Source organism: Elephas maximus, chromosome 7, assembly GCF_024166365.1.
Source record: "Elephas maximus indicus isolate mEleMax1 chromosome 7, mEleMax1 primary haplotype, whole genome shotgun sequence".
Lineage (NCBI taxonomy): Eukaryota > Metazoa > Chordata > Mammalia > Proboscidea > Elephantidae > Elephas > Elephas maximus.
Genome location: NC_064825.1, coordinates 53,050,008 through 53,069,787, shown reverse-complemented (window position 1 = coordinate 53,069,787; position 19,780 = coordinate 53,050,008). Strand labels below are relative to the sequence as shown.

Below are 19,780 nucleotides of genomic sequence, written 5' to 3'. Positions count from 1 at the left end.
AGTTTTTGTAATAATGGTCTCATATAATATTTGTCCTTTTGTGATTTGACTCATTTTACTCAGCGTAATGTCCTCCAGGTTCATCCATGTTGTGAGATTTTTTGCAGATTTATCATTGTGTAGTATTCCAATGTGTATATGTACTATAGTTTGTTTATTCATTCATCTGTTGATGGGCACTTAGGTTGTTTCCATCTTTTCGCTGTTGTGAATAATGCTCCAGTGAATATGGGTGTTCATATGCCTCTTTATGTGGTGGCTCTTATTTCTCTAGGATATATTCCTAGGAGTGGGATTGCTGGGTTGTGTGGTATTTCTATTTTTCAATTTTTAAGGAGGCCCCATATCGTTTTCCATAGTGGTTGTACCATTTTACCTTTCCACCAGTAGTGTACAAGACTTCCAATCTCTCCGCAACCTCTCCAGCATTTGTTATTTTCTGTTTTTCTGATTGATGCCAGTAATGTCAGGTTGAGATGGTATCTCATTGTAGTTTTGATTTGCATTTCTTAATGGTTAGTGATCACGAGCATTTCCTCATGTGTCTGTTAGCCATCCAGATGTCTTCTTTGGTGATATCTTGTCTTTTTAATACCAGCTAATTTCTTGAGTTTACCTGTGAGTTAGTTGGCTATGATACCATTAAAGCACCTCCTATGATCAGCCACACATTACTATCCATGACAGGTTTACCAGTTCAAAATAATAGCAGCTATAGAGATTAAATTTTATAGTTGGTTTTCTCTTAGTAAGAACCTTTAGTTAGGCTTTGTAAAGTGCCTTTGTTTGTTGACTGTCATAATTTGTAGTTTGAGCAAATGAGGTTTTTGGTTTTTGTAATTAATAATTAAGTATGAAACATGAATTGGAGGCTTTCTGCCTTACAAAAGGAATGTTTCCCAAACTCAAGCACAATCACTTTGCTGTAATATTGGATATTATCCTTTATCAAAATGATATTTCAAGGCTCAAATTAATTAAGCAAATATGCAGATATCTGGGGTCAGTTTGCAGGAGTCAAAAGTTAAATTACCCTACCATTTAGAAATCCTAAATATTAGTAAATGAAGGGATACAAGGCTTAGGGTCAGACTGCTTTGTTTTAAACTCCCTTGTAGAGGAAGTTGGGAGTTATGTTAAAAGTACAATCCACCCATTCTTCTGTCCTCCTAGGTTTTGGCACAAATAGCAGTGGAAATAGCATTTTTGGAAATAAACCAGCAACTGGGACTCTGGGAACTGGACTTGGAGCAGGATTTGGAACAGGTAAGGAACTGCTGCGGCAAGAATTAGGAAGGGTTACGTCTTGGCTTTCTAATTGCTGGAACTTAAGAGGTCTATTTGGTTGTATGCCTGGAAATAAGAGACCCAGATTTCCATTTTCACAGATGGATTTGTAAAAATCCCAGTATTTATACTTTACCAAGTCTTAAAACATTGCACATTTATCTTAGAGGCTACATGTTTCTTTTTCTACAAAGTCTTTGTCCTCTCAGAGTGCTGGTTTATATGGAATTTCCAGTAGCTATTTTTTTTTACTTGTTAATATGATGGCATTGTTAACTTCTGTTCTCCTGTGTTACCTTTGTAATAGGGATTTGAGACTTTGTTTATCAGTAAGTTTTATTACCCTAATGGTAAAGCAGAGCAATAAGAGCACACGCTGAAGTATTTAACACATACCCTGATGTTTTGCAACGTCTGTGCATACCTTTCAGTTCTTTCCACCGTGATACCGACCTGAAATGTCATCTTTGTCCCTCTTCCAACTATCATCCAGTAGTTATTTTTCAGTGCCTTTGAAAGCATTGGCCCTTCTGCTTTAAATAGTTGGAGGGTACTGTTGGTCATAAAATGCATAAGCGCTTCCGTATGTACAGTTCAACACGGCTCTTTAAGTGTACAGTTTTGCCTGCCTTCCCATTTCGTATGACCATATATTTTTATGGTTCCTGCTTCCATTGTCCAGTTATCGCTTGTCTTTGCTTCTAAGATCTGATCATTTATCTGTCATCTCCTTTATTAAACCTCATTTTGTACTCTGGGAAATCTTTCTTTTCATTGCTTGTTTCCTTTTAAAAATAAAAGGTATAAGTGCTTATAAAAAAATGTCCAACAATATAAAAGTATCATGAAATGTCAGTCTTTGAGCTGTGAAATAATAGCTGTTGAAAGTTTGGCATGTATCTTGTCAGATCCCTTTCTACTTATTCTTCAAAATATAAATATATGTATATGTATGTTTGTAAAAAAATGTGTATTTTATATATAGGTTTTTTGCTGTATTCTTAAATGGAAGCCACACTCTATATGAGTATTTTTTAAACCAAAGGCTGAGAGATGCATTAGTTGATTGTAATATTAATGTAGTGGGTTGCAACCAGTGTTTTAAATAAATAAATTAGAATTTAAAAGTCATTGTATATAATAAGGTTAAGTATTGCTTCAGGAAACTTGTGTTTCTGTTATGTGTGTGTGTGTGTTTTGGGTCTCAGTGTATGTCATATTATGTGCTGTAGTCAAAAATGTTTGAAAACAATTGCCTTACATGGTATCCTGTGGCTTATTTTTTCACTTCATGTGATATGGGCATATATGTATTTTTTTTTTTTTTTTTTTTATGGTCAGTACCTATAGCTCTATTTCATTTAAAAAAAAAACAACAAAACTACCTAACGTTCTATTGTGTATATATGTGCATATACAAACCTGTATACACACCATTATAATACCTGTACACACACCATTATTTACTTCTCCCCTATTAGTGCACATTTGATTTATTTGATATTATTAGCAATGTTTTTCTGTGTTAGTATTACTATAGGGTTGATACTTGGAATTATGTAAGAATATACACATATTTTTAATTTCAGTGGCCCCTAATTCATGTTTTGCAAAAAGACTGCGACAGTTTTGCATTGTCACTCACACTGTTTGAACGTGCCAGTTTTTCCATATCTTCTCTATATTGTGGGCTTTTTCGTGTTGGCATATAAGTAGAAATTGGCATCTTCAATTTGCATTTCACTAATACTGATGAAGGTGGATATCTTTATATATGTTTATGCCCGTTTGAATCTTTCAACTAACTTCATAATGTTTGATCATTATTTCTTAATTTGCATTTCAGTTCTTTGTTTATTATGGATATTACCTCTCTTTGTTTATGTGGTAGAACCTCATTTCAGTGTTTAACTTTTCCACTTTTTATCCAAGTATACATTTTACAAAAAACTAAAGCTGAAAAGCTCGTTTTTTTTGTACACCGTGGTCCTTAAACTTAAGCAGAATGTATCATTTCTCTGCAGGAGAAATAGTGTTCTCGTCTAACCCTCCAGGGAAAACTGGCTTTGGTATGGGCAAATAAAGGGCTTTTTCAAGGGTTGTTTTGAATCAGGAGTTTACAAACCATGAACCTAAGGCCTGATTAAGATGCTACTCTTCTGTCACATGTATTTCCAGCAAAGCTTTTTGTTTATTTAATTTTGTCTGTGGTATCTTTCTTTATGTATAGGCTTTTATTTTTATGTGTTGAAAGTTCTTTCCTCTTTGGTATTTGGGTCTTACAGGTCTTAAATAGGAATGCCTTCTCTTACAGTCCAAGATTATAAAAAAATGTATAATTTTTTTCTGGTGCTTCTATTTTTTTTTTTTTTGGTGCTTCTATTTTGTGAAAATTTAATAGTCCAGCCTTTTTATTTATTTGATTATATTCAGTTTTCCTTAAACAGTTCTCCCCATACACAACAAATTAAATTTTTGTTGTCCTTATATAGTCCTCTTTCATGCATTATTCAATCAATAAAGTTTACACCCCACACTTAGCAGCTGTAGGTAAGGTAGGGAAATAATGAGAATCAACAAACACACTTTTGGATTTTTTCCATTTTCACATTTGTAAAAGTTGACTTTTGGTATTGAGACGGATGTGCCCTGAGACCTTTATGTATAAACACCCATCTCCATGAACTCTGCATTTCATGGGATCACAAGTAAAATAGCACTATACCTTTGGGCTGTATTTTTGGGCTTTAGCTAAATGACTGGTCCTGTGCAGCCTCTTGTTTTGAGTGATAGATATTCAGACTCATGCCTCAGTAGAAATAAATTTTCCTATAACATGAGCCTTTGGATTTTTGAATTAGTAATTGACAATACAAATATTAATTGTATAAATAGGATCTGTTAAAAGGTAACTAGTAAGCCAGTTTTTGTACTCTCAAGGTTTAAGTGGCCTATCTTAGTATAAAATGTTTTATATTGTCCCTTGGTTTGTGATTTGTTTTGTATTATTCATTGGTTTGTGACTTTTTTTTTTTAAGGAACACTCATTAAATGATGGGCATATCACTTTCTCATTCCTCAGTGATATTATTAACTACCTGCACAGCATACCATTTTCTAGGTAGTTCTTTGGTAATATTAAGAAGTTTTAATTCTTTTTTTTGCACTTTAGATGAAAGTTTACAGAACAAACTAGCTTCTCATTAAACAGTTAATACACATATAATCCCACGACAAGTCAACACTCTCCCTTCTCAACCTTGGGTTCCCTGTTACCAGCTTTCCGGTCCCCTCCTGCCTTCTCATCCTTGCCCCTGTGCTAGTGTGCCCCTTTAGTCTCATTTTGTTTTATTGGCCTGTCTAATCTTTGGCTAAAGGGTGAACCTCAGGAATGACTTCATTACTGAGCTAAAAGGGTGTCCGGGGGTCATACTCTTGGAGTGTCTCCAGTCTCTGTCAGGCCAGTAAGTCTGGTCTTTTTGTGTGAGTTAGAATTTTGTTCTATATTTTTCTCCATCTCTGTCTGGGACCCTTTATTGTGATTCCTGTCAGAGCAGTCAGTATTGGTATCTGGGCACCATCTAGTTGTACTGGACTCAGTCTAGTGGAGGCCATGGTAGTTGTAGTCCTTTAGTCCTTTGAACTAATCTTTCCCTTGTGTGTTCAGTTTTCTTCATTCTCCGTTGCTCCCAAAGGAGCGAGACCAGTGGAGTATCTTGGATGGCTGCTCACAGGCTTTTAAGACACTGAATGCTACTCACCGAAGTACAATGTAGAACATTTTCTTTATAAACTATGTTATGCCAGTTGAGCTAGATGTTCACTGAGACCATGGTCCCCACAGCCCTCAGTCAAGTAATTCGGTCCCTCAGGGAGTTTGGATGTATCTAAGAAGTTGTTTTGATTTTTGATGATTTCTATGAAGTAATAATTTTAGGGCTGTATCTGGCAAGATTGACTGCTGTACTAAGATCTACACAGAAAAAATCTTCTACCCAAAGCTAACAGATACTATAGACAAAATTAAATTCTAACATTTGTTAGAAGGTCCCAAGAACAATTATTTTCACTTTTTCCTTGAGCCACTTGGAGTTTCTAAAGCCATTATTTCCATCTTGCCCCCAACATAACTTCTTTATGACTGCCACGATTAATCATAAATAATAGCGTATATTCATATCTTAACTGATTACCAAACCATTGTCATATCACATGTGATGTAACACTAAGAATGTCCCACAACTGGTGAATTGTTAGTAAGTTCTTTGACTAAGCATAAAAAGCCATTTGTGCCTTAAGGAAGGCAAAACTGGGTAAAATACATATTTTTCCATTATAAATTGGAACAGAATGCAGTCAGGGTATATTATGACGTTACCTTTCCTGATTAACTGAACCTCCCACCAATGCCTTATTTACTCTTTTGTGGATTATTGAAATATACTCATTAGACTGTTCCGTGGAGTTGCATCCAGGACTGATGCAAAGGCAAAGGGTGGAACACACACCCATCCAGAACAAAAAATTTTACCTATTTTATGCAGGTTTCATCTAAGTTTTTGATCAAGAGTAGGGAGACATTTGGATTGCTACCAGTAATTATCGTCATTGCCATGTCATCTTCCTCAAAACTGTGCTGTAAAGCATTTTGTTTGATCGAGTATTGTGATTTTAGTATTTCATGGAGCTTGTGCCATTTTCCATGGTTTGAGACTTCAAAAGAACTCTTACTAAACCCAGTCGCAAAGCTGGGCTTTTTAAAGTGGAATAATCCTGTTCTCTATTTCAAATGGCTACTTTGCTGCTTTCTTGTTACTACTGAGGCTGGACAGTTACAGAATGTTTTGTACATCCAGTAGTCACCCTCACTAATTTATATTGTATGGATTGCCTGTGTGTAAACTTCCTATCCTCTTTTGATTGTGATCTCAGGGCAATTCCCATATAATATTTTTAACCTCTAAGTATTATATCTTTGAAGTGATTTTACTGGTATACCATGTCTCTGCTCAGATGCAGTTGATATGTAAAAAGGAATTTCAGGTCATGTACGTTGCCAGTAACATTTCCCCATTTTTTCCCACTAAATTTTCCCCATTTTACCGTTTTAAAATCATTGCTGATGACATAAACAAGGTCCATAAGCAAGATTCATTAGGTATAAAACATTAGCAGGATTCTGCAATTGGTTTCTCCTGTTGAAAAATTTTCTTATTCATATCTGCTTCATGCTGAAATGTGAGTCTGTTAAATAACCTTGTCACTGGGATATTTAGGTTTTTGTTAGACATGTTTGCCTTTGTCTAGCCAAAGCAGTTTTCATGAGATGGTTAGCTTGAAAGTCTTGATTTTTTGCTATTCAAAGAAGATTTATTAGATTTGGTTTTGTATAGTTTAGAATATGTGTCAGTCAAAAAAATGAACTAGTGGTTGGGTCATCTGAGTGTTTCGATTGGCAAATACTGAAATTTAAGGATAATTGATTACTTAATGCTTTGAAAATATATTGCACTGTAGAATAGCAGGTTAACAGCCTTGGTTATATTGTTAGATGCACTTAGGTTTGAACCCCAGCTCCACCGTTTACTACAGTGGGCTAATTATTATACTAAACCCACAGTTTTCTCATCTGTAAAATGAGGATAATAGTTACTACTTCAGGAACTTGTGAAGATTAAATGAGATAATAGCTAATCTTTAGTGTTTAGTATATATCAGATCTCTTCTAAATGCTTTACATGTATTTATTCATTTTAATCTTAGAATAAACCTCTAGGCTATATATTGTTATTGTGTTATAGTTGTGGAAACTGAAGCACAGAGAGGTTAAGTATTTTGCCTATGGTACATGCAATGCACTTAGCACTGTCCCTAGCACATAATAAGCATTTACTATATTAGCTGTTACTTTTGTTGAAATGAGTGGTCATTTTGAAGTTACCAAATGTATAATTTTTTTAAGTAACTGACCTATGGCACAACATTCAAAGGATCTTCTGTGGCACTTTTTTCTTTCTTCTTGTCTCCATAGCTCTTGGTGCTGGACAGGCATCTTTGTTTGGGAACAACCAGCCTAAGATCGGAGGGCCTCTGGGTACAGGAGCCTTTGGGGGCCCTGGATTTAATACCACGACAGCCACTTTGGGCTTTGGAGCCCCTCAGGTCCCAGTAGGTAAGTGTCAGTCACTTTAGAAGGCTTGACTCAGTTTTTATGTCTTGCTAATTCTTGACTTGCCGACCTTTTTCTATCTCACCTCTCTTCCTCCCCATCAAGGTAATACATACATGCATGTCATTAGCAATCATATAGTACAGAAAGGCTTATAACAGACTCCCTTCCTCCCTACTCTCAGGCCTACTCCTCCAAAGAAACCTTTTGTTAATGCCTTTAGTTCATTTGCTATAGAAATGAAGTCTCTATCTAAATGATATGCTTATATTGCTGTTCTTTGCTTTACTAAGTATATAGTAAATTTAACTTGTTATGGTGGGTGGGAATTTAGCTCACTTATCACCCTCTGTCTTCTTCTTCTCAATATAATTGTATTTATTAAATTTCATTTAAATTCATACTGAAGTGTTTTTCAGACATCGTTGAAGTACCCCTTCCCAGTTTTTGTCATATTTGCCTACCACCAAGAAAATTAACTTACTTTTTAACTTAAACTTTTTTTTTTTTTTTTTAAGACAACTGTGTTCTACAGGAAATGAAAACCTAATATCACCTGGTGTAGAGTAACTGTAAGATAGACTAGGGGGTGGGTGGATAGGTAAATGAATGAATGGATGGATATATACGTAGGTAGGCAGATAGAAAAAGTTAGTCTCTGTACTGTTTATGTTCTGTACTACCATGATACATGTTCCACATTTTGAGAAACCTTTGCAAATTTAGTGTGTGTACTTATATCCAAAAAACCAAACCAATTGCCGTCAAGTTGATGCCAACATATGGCAACCCTATAGGGCAGAGTAGAACTGCCTCATAGGGTTTGAAGGTTGTAATCTTTACAGAAACAGATTGCCACATCTTTCTCCTGTGGAGCAGCTGGTGGGTTCTAACTGCTAACCTTTTGGTTAGCAGCTGAGCACTTAACTACTGAGCCACCATGGCTTCTTGTATATTTATGTACTTTCTCTTACTTAATCAACTATTTCTTGATTCCTCTTTGTCAAAAGAGGATGTTAGTGCCGCTACCTACCCTTCTCTTTCTCTTATTTTTACTTGCCCCATCTTTGTTTTTACACTGATAAAGTTTAAACATGTATGTCTTTGTTATCTGGGGCTGCTATACAGAAATATCACAAGTGGATGGTTTTAACAAAGAGAGATTTATTCTCTCAGTCTACTAGACTAGAAGTCCGAATTCAGGGTGCAAGCTTCAAGGGAATGTTTTCTTTCACTGTCGGTATCTCGGGAAAGGTCCTTGTATCAATCTTCCCCTGGTCTAGGAGCTTCTCCTCTCAGGAACCCTGGGTCCAAAGGACGTGCTGTGCTCCCGCCACTACCTTCTCGGTAGTATGAAGTCTCCGTCTCTCTGCTCCCTTCTGTCTTTTATATCTCAAAAGAAATTGGCTTAAGACACAGTCTAATCTTGTAGATCTCATCAATATAACTGCCACTAATCCATCTCATTAACATCATAGTGATAGGATTTACAACATAGGAAAATCACATCAGATGACAAAATGGTGGACAGTCACACAGTACTGAAAATTAAGGCCCAACCAATTGATGATACATATTTTTGGGGGACACAGTTCAATCAATGGCATTCGTTCTATCCTATAACTGCATTCTGTTCTTTGCTTAAAGGATTACTTGAAAGTTGCAAATGAACACAGCTTTTCATTATAACTATGAAAACATTTCTTTCCAGAGAGACACAGCTTCCTCATGACACTTGTTTTTCCTAGAATTTCTAATTTTTTTTTTCACCAACCTTTCTTGCCCTCCTAGACTATTCTGGAATTCTCAAGGATAGTATCAGAATTCTTCTTTTCTCTCCCACATACCTCATTCTTTGATCTCTTTGTCCTTTTGCTGCAGTGTGAGCTCTGATTATTCTCTAGGCCTTCAGAATTGCTCCTGGATATTGCCTTCAGTTCTCAGTGGGAACTGCTATGTCCTAGACATAGGGTTTTCCTGTTTATTTCCTGGATTTTCTGGAATGTGTTTTCAAGTAAAGTGTATATGAATACTTGCAGTTCTGAAAATATCTTTAGTCATTCCTCACACTTTCATGTCACAGAATTCTGATGTGAGAATAATTAATTTCCTCTCAGAACTTTGACTTTGTTTCTTCTTGCATTAATGATTGCTGATAAGACGTTCAATGCCTTTCTGATTCTTGTTTCTTTGAAGGGGACTTGTTTTTCTCCCCACCTCCCAAAAGCGTTTAGGATTGTCCTTTTGTCCTGAAATTTCACAGTGATCTGCTGTTAAAATGACGTGCGGGAGGTGTCTGACTTCCTCTCTCTTCATAAGAGGGAAGGAGAATCAAGATAACAGCCCAGGGCTGATTCCTGAGGCAGAGATAAGACATGCTTCCTCTCTCCATCATCGTTACTAATTCTGACACAAACCGTTCCTCACATAGCACGCTCTACTTGTCTACCAGGTTTGATAATTCATTGCGGTGGCCACGAAGAACTCACAGACAATACTCATGATTATGGGGTTTATTAGGGAAGTGACAGGTTAGAATTCAGGTTCAGGAATGCTCAGGATACAGTTCTTCCATCAGGACAGCGTCTTCCCAGTGGTTCTTTCTCTCTCCATTAAAAAAAAAAAAAAAAAACACTTTTTAGGGGTTCTTTTTGTTTTGTTTAATTTTTATTGTGATTTAGGTGAAAGTTTACAGCTTAAATTAGTTTATCTTTTAAAAATTTAGACAAAAATTGTTTTGTGACATTGGTTGCAATCCCTACAATGTGACAGCACCCTCACCCTTTCCACCTTGGATTCCCTGTGTCCGTTCATCCTGTTCCTGTTCCTTCCTGCCTTTTGATCAGGAGTTGCCCATTTGGTCTTGTATATTCGATTGAATTAAGAAGTACATTCCTCATGTGTATTAGTTTGTTTTATAGGTTTGTCTAATCTTCGTCTGAGAGGTTCTTCTGTTTGTTAAATCTCTAGGGTAATTTTTGCTTTTATACCCTTATATTTAATACTTGGTAATTCTTCTCCATTCATATTTGAGAATAAAATAATAAAAAAAAAACTCACTGTCAGCCCTGTGTATGTGGGTGGGGCTTGTTTACCAACTTTTTAACTTTAGGGTAAGCAGACTTCTTGTTAGGTGCCATCAAGCCGGTTCCAACTCATAGTGACCTTGTGCACAACAGAACGAAACACTGCCCTGTACTGTGTCATCCTCACAATTCTTGCTGTGCACGAGTCCATTATTGCAGCCACTGTGTCAGTCCATCTCATTGAGGGTCTTCCTCTTTTTCACTGACCCTCTACTTTACCAAGCATGATGTCCTTCTCCAGGGACTGGTCCCTCCTGGTAACATGTCCAAAGTATGTGAGACATAGTCTCACCATACTTGCTTCTAAGGAGCATTCTGGTTGTACTTCTTCCAAGACAGATTTGTTCATTCTTTTGGGAGTCCATGGTATATTAAATATTCTTTGCCAACGGCACAATTCAAAGGTGTCAGTTCTTGTTTTGTCTTCCTTATTCATTGTCCAGCTTTCACATGCATAGGAGAACTTGAAAATACTGTGGCTTGAATTAGGTACATCTTAGTCCTCAAGGTGACATCTTTGCTTTTCAGTACTTTAAAGAGGTATTATCCAAAGGCCCTCTATATGTTGCAATGCCAGATTCTTAGCTCTGGGGTGATATTGCTGTTCACACTAGTTGCCCTTGTTCTTTCCATCCAATTAACTTGGTTTCATCAGAGACACACTGGTATTTTGGCTTATCTGTTGAGCACTTAGGGATTAGGAGGATGATAAAGTGTAGTTGTTTTGTATACAAACTTTGCATTAACCTTTCGTTCCTTTTGTTTTCAGTCCCACTTTATCAAACCTGGTATCCTTAAATCCCTAACATTTTTTCCATTCTCCAGGGCAGCTAGGCTCCATTTTTTGGTTGTAACCATCTTTGAGTATATATTCTAAGCTGTAGTTTCCTTTACCCTGCTTTATTAATTACCACTCCTCTTCCACTTCTTTCTTGTAGAAATTTGTTATATTTGCTTGAGTGTTCATTTGCCACCCTCTTATTCCTTGCCATTGGGTTTATGTAGATATATTTTCATTTTATTTTACCATGGATTTAATGGGGTCTTTTTTCGAGGAAGCAGAAATAAATTAGAATTCTAACTATTTTTGTATGAACTTTAAAGTCAGTTTGTCGTTAAAGATGATGTTTTCATTTTGTTTGTTTTATTTTTGGTTGCTTTCAGTAGAAGGTAGCATAAATATCTTAATCTGCCAGCCTTACTGTGAGAGCTGTTTGACTGGTTTTTAATAATTCACCTGTTTTTCCAAAAGCATCTAAAAATTCCTGATATGGAATATTGCAATACAGTTGTCTACATTAGTGTTGTTGCTGTCATCGAGTGACAGTGAGTAATGTTTAAAATGAAAGTAAAGAGATTTATTGAGAGCAAAGGCAGCTCAAGCTGGAGACACGTTAGATCTCACAAAGTGAAAACCAGCTCTTCAAAAAACTGCAGTTACATGGGCACAGTTACAGGGTTGAATCAGGAACTCAGCTTACATTATTCTGATTGGTAGGTGAGCAGTCAGCAAAGTGAAAGGCAGGCTGTCTTGAAGCAGGGCTTTGGTTGGGATTGGTTAACAGAGTATATGTGGATTCAAGGCAATTGGGTAGAGTCACGTAATTGCAGAAGTCTGTGATCGAAAGGGGGGGTCACAAGATGATTGATGGGGTCCAGGCTGTGCTGCTTCCACCCAGCCAGAGGCCCAGGTCCATATGCATATGAAGAAGTCAAAGTTATAGTCTCAGGAATTCAGAAGCAGAAGTCACAAAATGGAGTCAGGCGTACACCTGAGCCAACCCTCTTAAGCGTGCCAGGCACCTCAGTTTTGGAACCCTTGTACATTCCCTCCTTCTGATCAAGAATTTCTAGAGAAATTCTTTCATCATTTCATTGACCACTAATAAAAAGAGTGCCTTTTTGTACAGGGGCTTCAGGTGGTTGTTTAGATGACTGCTTGGTTAACATACCTTTAAGACCTCAGACACTGTGGATTTGAAAAGTAGCCAGGCACCATCTGGTATCTTCACCACACTATAATTTAGCCTCTTAGTTCTTGTGGTCCAGTTGTTAGGGTCTCTGTGGGACTTGGCCACACTGGAGGGATAACCTTGCATCTCAGGACTCTGTTTCAGGGGGTAAACTCAAATCCATTTGGAACATGAACACCAGAGGATCGAGAATGATAAGGACGATGAAGCATGTGGAAGATAGGAAAATTTTTGCATATTTCTTTAATTATTTGTCCAGTAAAATTCATACCCTGGTCACTACAAAGGACCCTGGGGGCTCCCCAAGTGGGGGTGATATTTTTGAAGAAGTTTCTTGATCACAAAGGTGGCAGTACCCTAAAGACTAGGAAAAGCTTCTACACAGTGAGAAAATTACAAATCATTACTAATACAAATTTATAACCATTTGATGGTGGTAGCTGAATAAAATCAATTTGCCATTCAAGCATAGGTCTTGAAGGCAGGGGGTACTTTTTGGGCAGAGGTTTATAGGGTTTACCTAAATTAAATTGGAGAAAAATAGGGCACTGAGATGCCACATAATCAGCCTCATAAAAATCCTCCCACCAGTACTTTTTTAAGATTTCCGTCATTTTGTCTGTTCCCAAATGGGTGTTTGCATGCAATACTTCTAGCATGGAGATTTGTAAAGATTTGGGGAGAACTAAATTCTTGTTGAGACCTTTCCATAGTCTGGAAGTAGAACACTGGGGGCAACTCAGTCTTTTCCATGGGCTAATTTCTGATGCTCAGCTAAATTCTTGCTAGCAACTCCTTTGGGAAAAGAAAAATTCTCTATAAGCATATTAAAAGGTTGTTTATCATCTACAACATTGCCACTTGCATAGTACCAAATGTTATGTGGTCTAATACAGTAGGAAGACAATCAAAACTATGAAAAAGGACATGGTCCACTGTGGTAGAAAAATCTCCCCACCAGTAATTTTCCAAAGTCCAGATTAGGTCAAGTGCTTTAACCCTTATGTTATTTAAAAAATTCTTAACTGTAGGGACATGCAAAACAGGTTTGTTATTAGGTCCAGTCAACAATCCAGTGATTGGGTCTTGATGATGTCTGACCTGATCCCAATCTCTGATTTCTTCTTTTGGAGTTAACTGTTGGTGTTTAAACAACATCTTTGAAATTCGATGAAGATTGAATCAGGGTAGGCATTTCCAACGTTCTGCTGTAATATAGGTTCTATCATAAGAGTTGGGCCATCGTGATCATGAATGAGGGTGATCATCATGATCATTATTATTGGGGGCAGCTTGCTTAGCTGCTCTGTCAGCTGTGTCATCCCCTGTAATTTCCTCTGTTTAAGGAGCTCCTTTGGCTTGGTGGGCCTGGATTTTAATTACAGTGATCTCAGAGGGGAGCAAAAGGGCTTCTGAAAGGTCTGCTACTAAGGGGGCATTTTTAATTTGGTTCCCCAAAGGAGTTAAGAACCCTCTTTGTTTCCATAACATAACAAAATCATGAACTACCTGAGTCTGTACTTTGAGTCCATGTAAACATTTACTGACTGTCCAGAAGTCAGTTTGCAAGCCCTTATGAGCACTGTCAGTTCAGCTTGTTGAGCTGAAGTGACTTCAGGAAGGGTGTCACTTTCGAGGACTTTAGTAGATGTGGTCACAGCATAACCTCCCTGTTAATGAGAGCTAATATGTTCAGGTTTTAAGTATGACCCATCAACAAATAAAATCCAGTTAAGATTTGGAAGTGAGATCTCTTGTAAATCTTGTGTGGGGACAACAGTTGTTCAGTAAGATTTAAACAGTCTTGGATAGGGTAATCATCTTCATTAAGTGGGGGTAATAAAGTAGGTGGGTTTAATGGGGTTACAGTGTGCAACTGAATATTAGAAGCAGCTAAAAGAAGAACTTCATAGGAAGTTATTAGCTGATAAATGCTGGGTCAGAGTTGAATTTAAAATTGCTGACACTGCATGGGGAACATAGACATCTAAAAATTTTGCCAAAACCACGTCTGCTGTACTTTCAACCAGTTTAGCAGTTTCGGCTACTGCCGTGAGGCAAGGGATTTAGCCTCTAGCTACAGAATCTAATTGAATACTGTACTACACATTGGGTCTTTGTTGTCCTCCATGTTTTTGAGTGAGAACTCCTGAGCATGGCCAGACACTTCTTGTACAAGCAGTGAAAAGCCGAGAGTATAATTAGAAAATTCTAAGCAGGAGTATTTATTAAAGATTCTCTTAGTTGTTAGATGGCCTTCTTACCATCCTCTGAAAATTAGAAAGGATGTGGCTCAGAGGTTTATAAATGTTTATAGAATGTCTGAGCCAATGAAGAAAAATTTGATAACCAGGCTTGGCAGTATCTGCAGATCCCAAGAAACACCCTCAATTGTTTTTTAGTATTAGGAATACGGTGGGCTAGGATAGCTTCCTCTCCTTTGGGGTCTATAGTAACTCTTTTTGCAGAAATGATGTGGCCCAAATATTTAAGGGAAGGTTGGGCCAATTACAGTTTTTCTTTGGATGCTTTGTGCCCTCCAGTGGCCAAATGTTGTAATAGGATACTGTCCACTAAGCAGTCAGAATGGGAGTTAAAAGAGACCAGCAGATCATCCACATATTGTAACAAAGTAGACTGTTTAGTAAACTGTAAAGGCTGCAAGTCAGTGTGCAAAATTTGTTAAAAAAATGGGTTGGGGATGCGCTGAAGCCCTGAGGCATCACAGTCCAAATATATTGTTGGTCCTCCCAAGTAAATGTGAATAAATACTGCCTATTTGGGTAAACAAGAATGCACTGCAAAGGTCAGCCACCATAAAGTGAGTGGCATCAGGGTGAATGATGGAAAGAAGCAAATGGCAATTGGGAGCTAATGGAAATCTAGGTATCACAATGCGATTGACAGCACGTAAATCCTGGACATATTTCCATCCTCGATTATTTGGTTTTACTTGTAACAGGTGTTACAGGGACTAGTACTTGGGATGATTAAACCTTTATCAAGGAAATCTTGAATTATAGGAGCAATTTCCTCTTTAGCTTCTCATCTCAAAGGATATTGGGAGATTTTTGGTAAAGGTTTAGAGTTGTGAATCTGAATTTGGATTGGTCCCCTGACAGCATCTGGCCAACATGAGTGGACGTAGTAGCTTGTAAGGTTTCAAGAATTGTGGATAAAAAGTCTGAGGAAGAGGAGATGGGAGCTGAGGGTTTACCTTCCTCCAGTGCAAATGGAGTGCCTGTAATTAATGAAAGAGCATCTTCCTCATTCAGGACTGCTCCTATTTGGGAATCATTGTATAATTTGGTTCTGGGAAAATCTTGCAGTATTTCTCCTTGCTAAGTGATCTTTAAATGGCAGTTGCATTTAGATAAAAAGTCTCTCCCGAGCAAATTAATGGGTGTCTAAACTAAGTAAGGAAACCCTGGTGGCATAGTGTTAAGTGCTATGGCTGCTAATCAAAGGGTCAGCAGTTCAAATCCACCAGGCGCTCCTTGGAAACTCTATGGGGCAGTTCTGCTCTGTCCTATAGGGTCGCTATGAGTTGGAATCGACGGCACTGGGTTCTGGGTAAACTAAGTAAGAACAAGTGTGTTTCTTCAATAGCAGCCAAAGATATAGAAACAGGTAAAGAATGAGTTAAAATTTGTTTTTTTGTAGCAATCCCCACAACTTTAGAGGTCTTTGTAATCCGGGGTAGAGGCTTTTGCAGACTTGGGTTAATAGCTGAGAGGGGGATCCCTGTGTCAATTAAAAATTTACAAGGTTCTCCATTGATCCAAATAATAGTTTCACCTTGATAATCTATAGCCACCATCAGAAAAACCCCTAAGTGATCCCCGGAGCACCTTCATTCAGGCTTAGCCTGAGGGGTATTAAAGGTTGGAGCACCCATTTCATTCTTTAGCTTTATACAGTCGTTTTTGAAATGTTCAAGTTTCATGCAATAATAACGAACTGCAGGGGAATTGTTCTGAGATTTGGTCCCCACATAGGCCTTGAATTTGTTATAATTAGGAGATTGCAGCTATTATAACTGCAAGGCCATTAACTTCTTCTTTTTTTTTTTTTAGTGAGACCACTATTATAGAAATTCATGAAAAGGTTTATACACAGAAAGAAACAATCTTTGATGGTTACAAGGGAAGAGAGGGGTGGGAAGGGAAAAACGCTAACTAGACAATAGATAAGTGGTAAGTTTAAGTGAAGGATAAGATAGTACACAGTACTGGAGAAGCTAGCACAATGTGACCAAGGCAAAGTCGTAGATGCTTCATAGATACATCCCAAGAAACCCTGGTGATGTAGTGGTTAAGTGCTACGGCTGGTAACCTCAAGTTCGGCAGTTCAAATCCGCCAGGCACTCCTTGGAAATTCTGTGGGGCAGTTCTACTCTGTCTTGAAAGGTAGCTATGAGTCGGAATCGACTTGACTGCAATGGATTTGGTTTTGGTAGACACATCCAAACTCCTTGAGAGACCGAATTACAGGGCTGAGGTTTGGGGACCACAGTTTCAGGGAACATCTAGCTCAATTGGCATAACATAGGTTATAAAGAAAATGTTCTAAATCCTACTTTGATGAGTAGCGTCTGGGGTCTTAAAAGCTTCTGAGTAGCCATCTAAGATACTCCACCAGTTCCACCCATCTGGAGCAAGGGAGAATGAAGAAACCAAAGATAGAAGGGAAAGATTAGTTCAGAGGACTCAATTGCTTATTGTTTAGCACTGCCTCTTCATCCTTACCACATCCTGTGAAGCAGACTTTTATCTCCACTCTCCAGGGGAGGAGACTGAGCTCAGAAAATTTAGGTCTGTGAGAAACCATGGCTTGGGCTCAGAGTGAGTGACCTGAGTTTGTATCCTTTGTTCTATTCTTTAGCTTTTTTTTCAAAAGTTTGGCCTGGTTTGTAAGCTAAGGTCATTAGCTCTGGTGTGGGAACATTTTTCCCAATTTAGCCTATGGTGTTTGATCCGTTCAGCCAAATCAGGGTGGAGCCCATTAAGAAAAATGAAATTAAAAGCTATACTGGCTCCTGATTCTTCTAAGTTTAATCCAGAATGTTCCATAAAAAGCTTGGTCAAATGGTCTGTGTAATTATAAACATTTTCATCTTTCTCTTGTTTACAGCCCTGAACTTTACCCAATCTATTTTCCAAGGAAAAACGGTGGGGGGGGGGGGGGTAGTATCAATAAGGCTGGTGACAGCAGCCTTGATCTGATTTATTAATTCATCGCCAGGGACACGAGCCTAGATTACTAAGGATTTTTCAGGGCTGACAAGTAACAAACTGACCTGTGAAGACTGGAATGCTCTAAAACTGCACAGATTTTCTTGAGTCTCCTTGAATAGTCCCCAGAATAACACTGCTCCTGTTGTGTGAAACTATATACCAAAAGATACTTTTTTTTTCCCCTTGCCCATAGTCTTAAGTTGGGGTTTAGGAACTTTCTGAACACAGATGATTTATTTTATGGTTTTTAAATCGACACCCCCTCTGGATTTAAAAATCCTGAACAAATTGGCACTGCGTCCTCAAATGTCAGCAATCTACGTTTTAGTATTTAACAAATACATCAGATTTTAAGAAAGCTTAATTTTTGTTTTAGTTTGAATAGGGTGGATCTACCACTTTTTTGTTAATTTAGCTATAGATGTCCTTTCTTTTTGTCATCGTTGTTGCTTTTGTTTTCCCCTATTGCAAGTACGTATATATATTTATAGGGTCCCTGGTGGCACAGTGGTTAAGAGGTTGGCTGCTAATCAAAAGGTTGGCAGTTTGAATCCACTGGCCGCTCCTTGGAAACCCTATGGGGCAGTTCTGCTGTGTTCTATAGGGTCGCTATGAGTCGGAATCAACTCGACGGCAACAGGTTTGTCTCGTTTTTTTTATTGCAAGTTTTGAAGTTTTCAAAATGTTTACAGCAGTTTTATAATGTGCATTATCTTATTATATGTTGGATTTAGCCTTATTACCAAGTTTTTTTTACTTGTATTTTTGGTGAAAGTTTACACAGCAGTTGTTGTTAGGTACTGTCGAGTTGGTTCTGACTCATAGCGACCCTATGTACAACAGAACGAAACATTGCCTGATCCTGTGCCATCTTCTCAATTGTTGTTATGCTCGAGCACATTGTTGCAGCCACTGTGTCAACCCATCTCGCTGAAAATCTTCCTCTTTTTCTCTGGTCTCTTACTTTACGGGGCATTTATACAGCAAATTAGGTTCCCATTTTACGGGTTTTTTTCACTATGTATCAGCATTCTCATTATTTCCATTCTGTTTGGTCTCTTCCCATTAATCTAGCTTCCCTGCCCCTCTTGCCTTCTTATCTTTGCTTTAGGGTAAAAAACCACTGTTTGGTGTCATATATAGATGATTATTTAGAAGGACAGTACTCATGGGTGATACCATTTATTTTATGAACCACTGTCTTTTTGGCTGTTAGGTGACCTCCGGGAGTGGTTTGAGTTATAAGTTTAAAGGGTATCCAAGGGCAGTAGTTCCTGTAGTCTCTACTGGTCTAGTAAGTCTGGCCTTTTTAAGGAATTTGAATTTTGTTCTATATTTCTTTCCCATTCTGTCTGGGACCATCTATTGTGTCCCTGGTTGGAACGATCAGTAATGGTAGCCAGGCACCACCTAGTTCTTCTGGTCCTGACGTAAGTGAGGCCGTGGTTTAAGGTAGGCTGTTAGTCCTATAGATTAGTTTTTTTTTTTTTTTTTTAGAGTCTTTGGTTTCTCTTTCTCTTTTGCTCCAGACAAGTACAGACCAATAGCTGTATCTTAGATAGCCACTTGAAAGCTTTTAAGACTCCTAAATGTTAATAGGGAAAAAAGTTTTTTAATCTCTTAAATGCCTTATTCCTGGGGGCATGTGGAAGGGCCTAAGGGAGAGTCGTAGCTTAGGAGGCAGTGACTGAGCTTCTGTTAAGGGTGATGGAAAAATTTGGAAACAGGTAGTGGTGAGGGTTGCAAAACATGATGAATGTAATTAATGTCACCGAATTGTATATGAAAAAGTTGAAATGCCAAATACTTTCATATGTATGTATATATTTCTTTATCACAATTTAATATGAGTTAAATGGGTTAATTCTTTTAAAAAATGGTTTAAGCCTGATTTATTATCATTACTTTTTGAAAGATTTATTTTGTCTTTCAAAGCTCTCTCAATCAAAGTAGAATGGAGATAGTTTTTTTTAATTATATAATTGTAAATCATATAGTTTTCACGGTTCCTACTGTCCTGGAAATTCT

At 37.7% G+C, this 19,780-nt stretch overlaps 1 protein-coding gene across 5 annotated transcripts in view; it reads left to right on the top strand.

Annotated features, from left to right (window-relative positions):
* Positions 1-19,780, top strand: part of NUP98 (nucleoporin 98 and 96 precursor) — a 108,676-nt gene that overhangs the window by 39,641 nt on the left and 49,255 nt on the right. For 3 of the 5 annotated variants that reach the window (XM_049889980.1, XM_049889979.1, XM_049889978.1), the window contains exons 11-12: positions 1,174-1,266; positions 7,319-7,459. In XM_049889980.1, the coding sequence (XP_049745937.1) occupies positions 1,174-1,266; positions 7,319-7,459 (234 nt within the window). The remainder of the gene's footprint in view (positions 1-1,173; positions 1,267-7,318; positions 7,460-19,780) is intronic. The other 2 variants (XM_049889982.1, XM_049889981.1) reach the window with 1 other exon arrangement.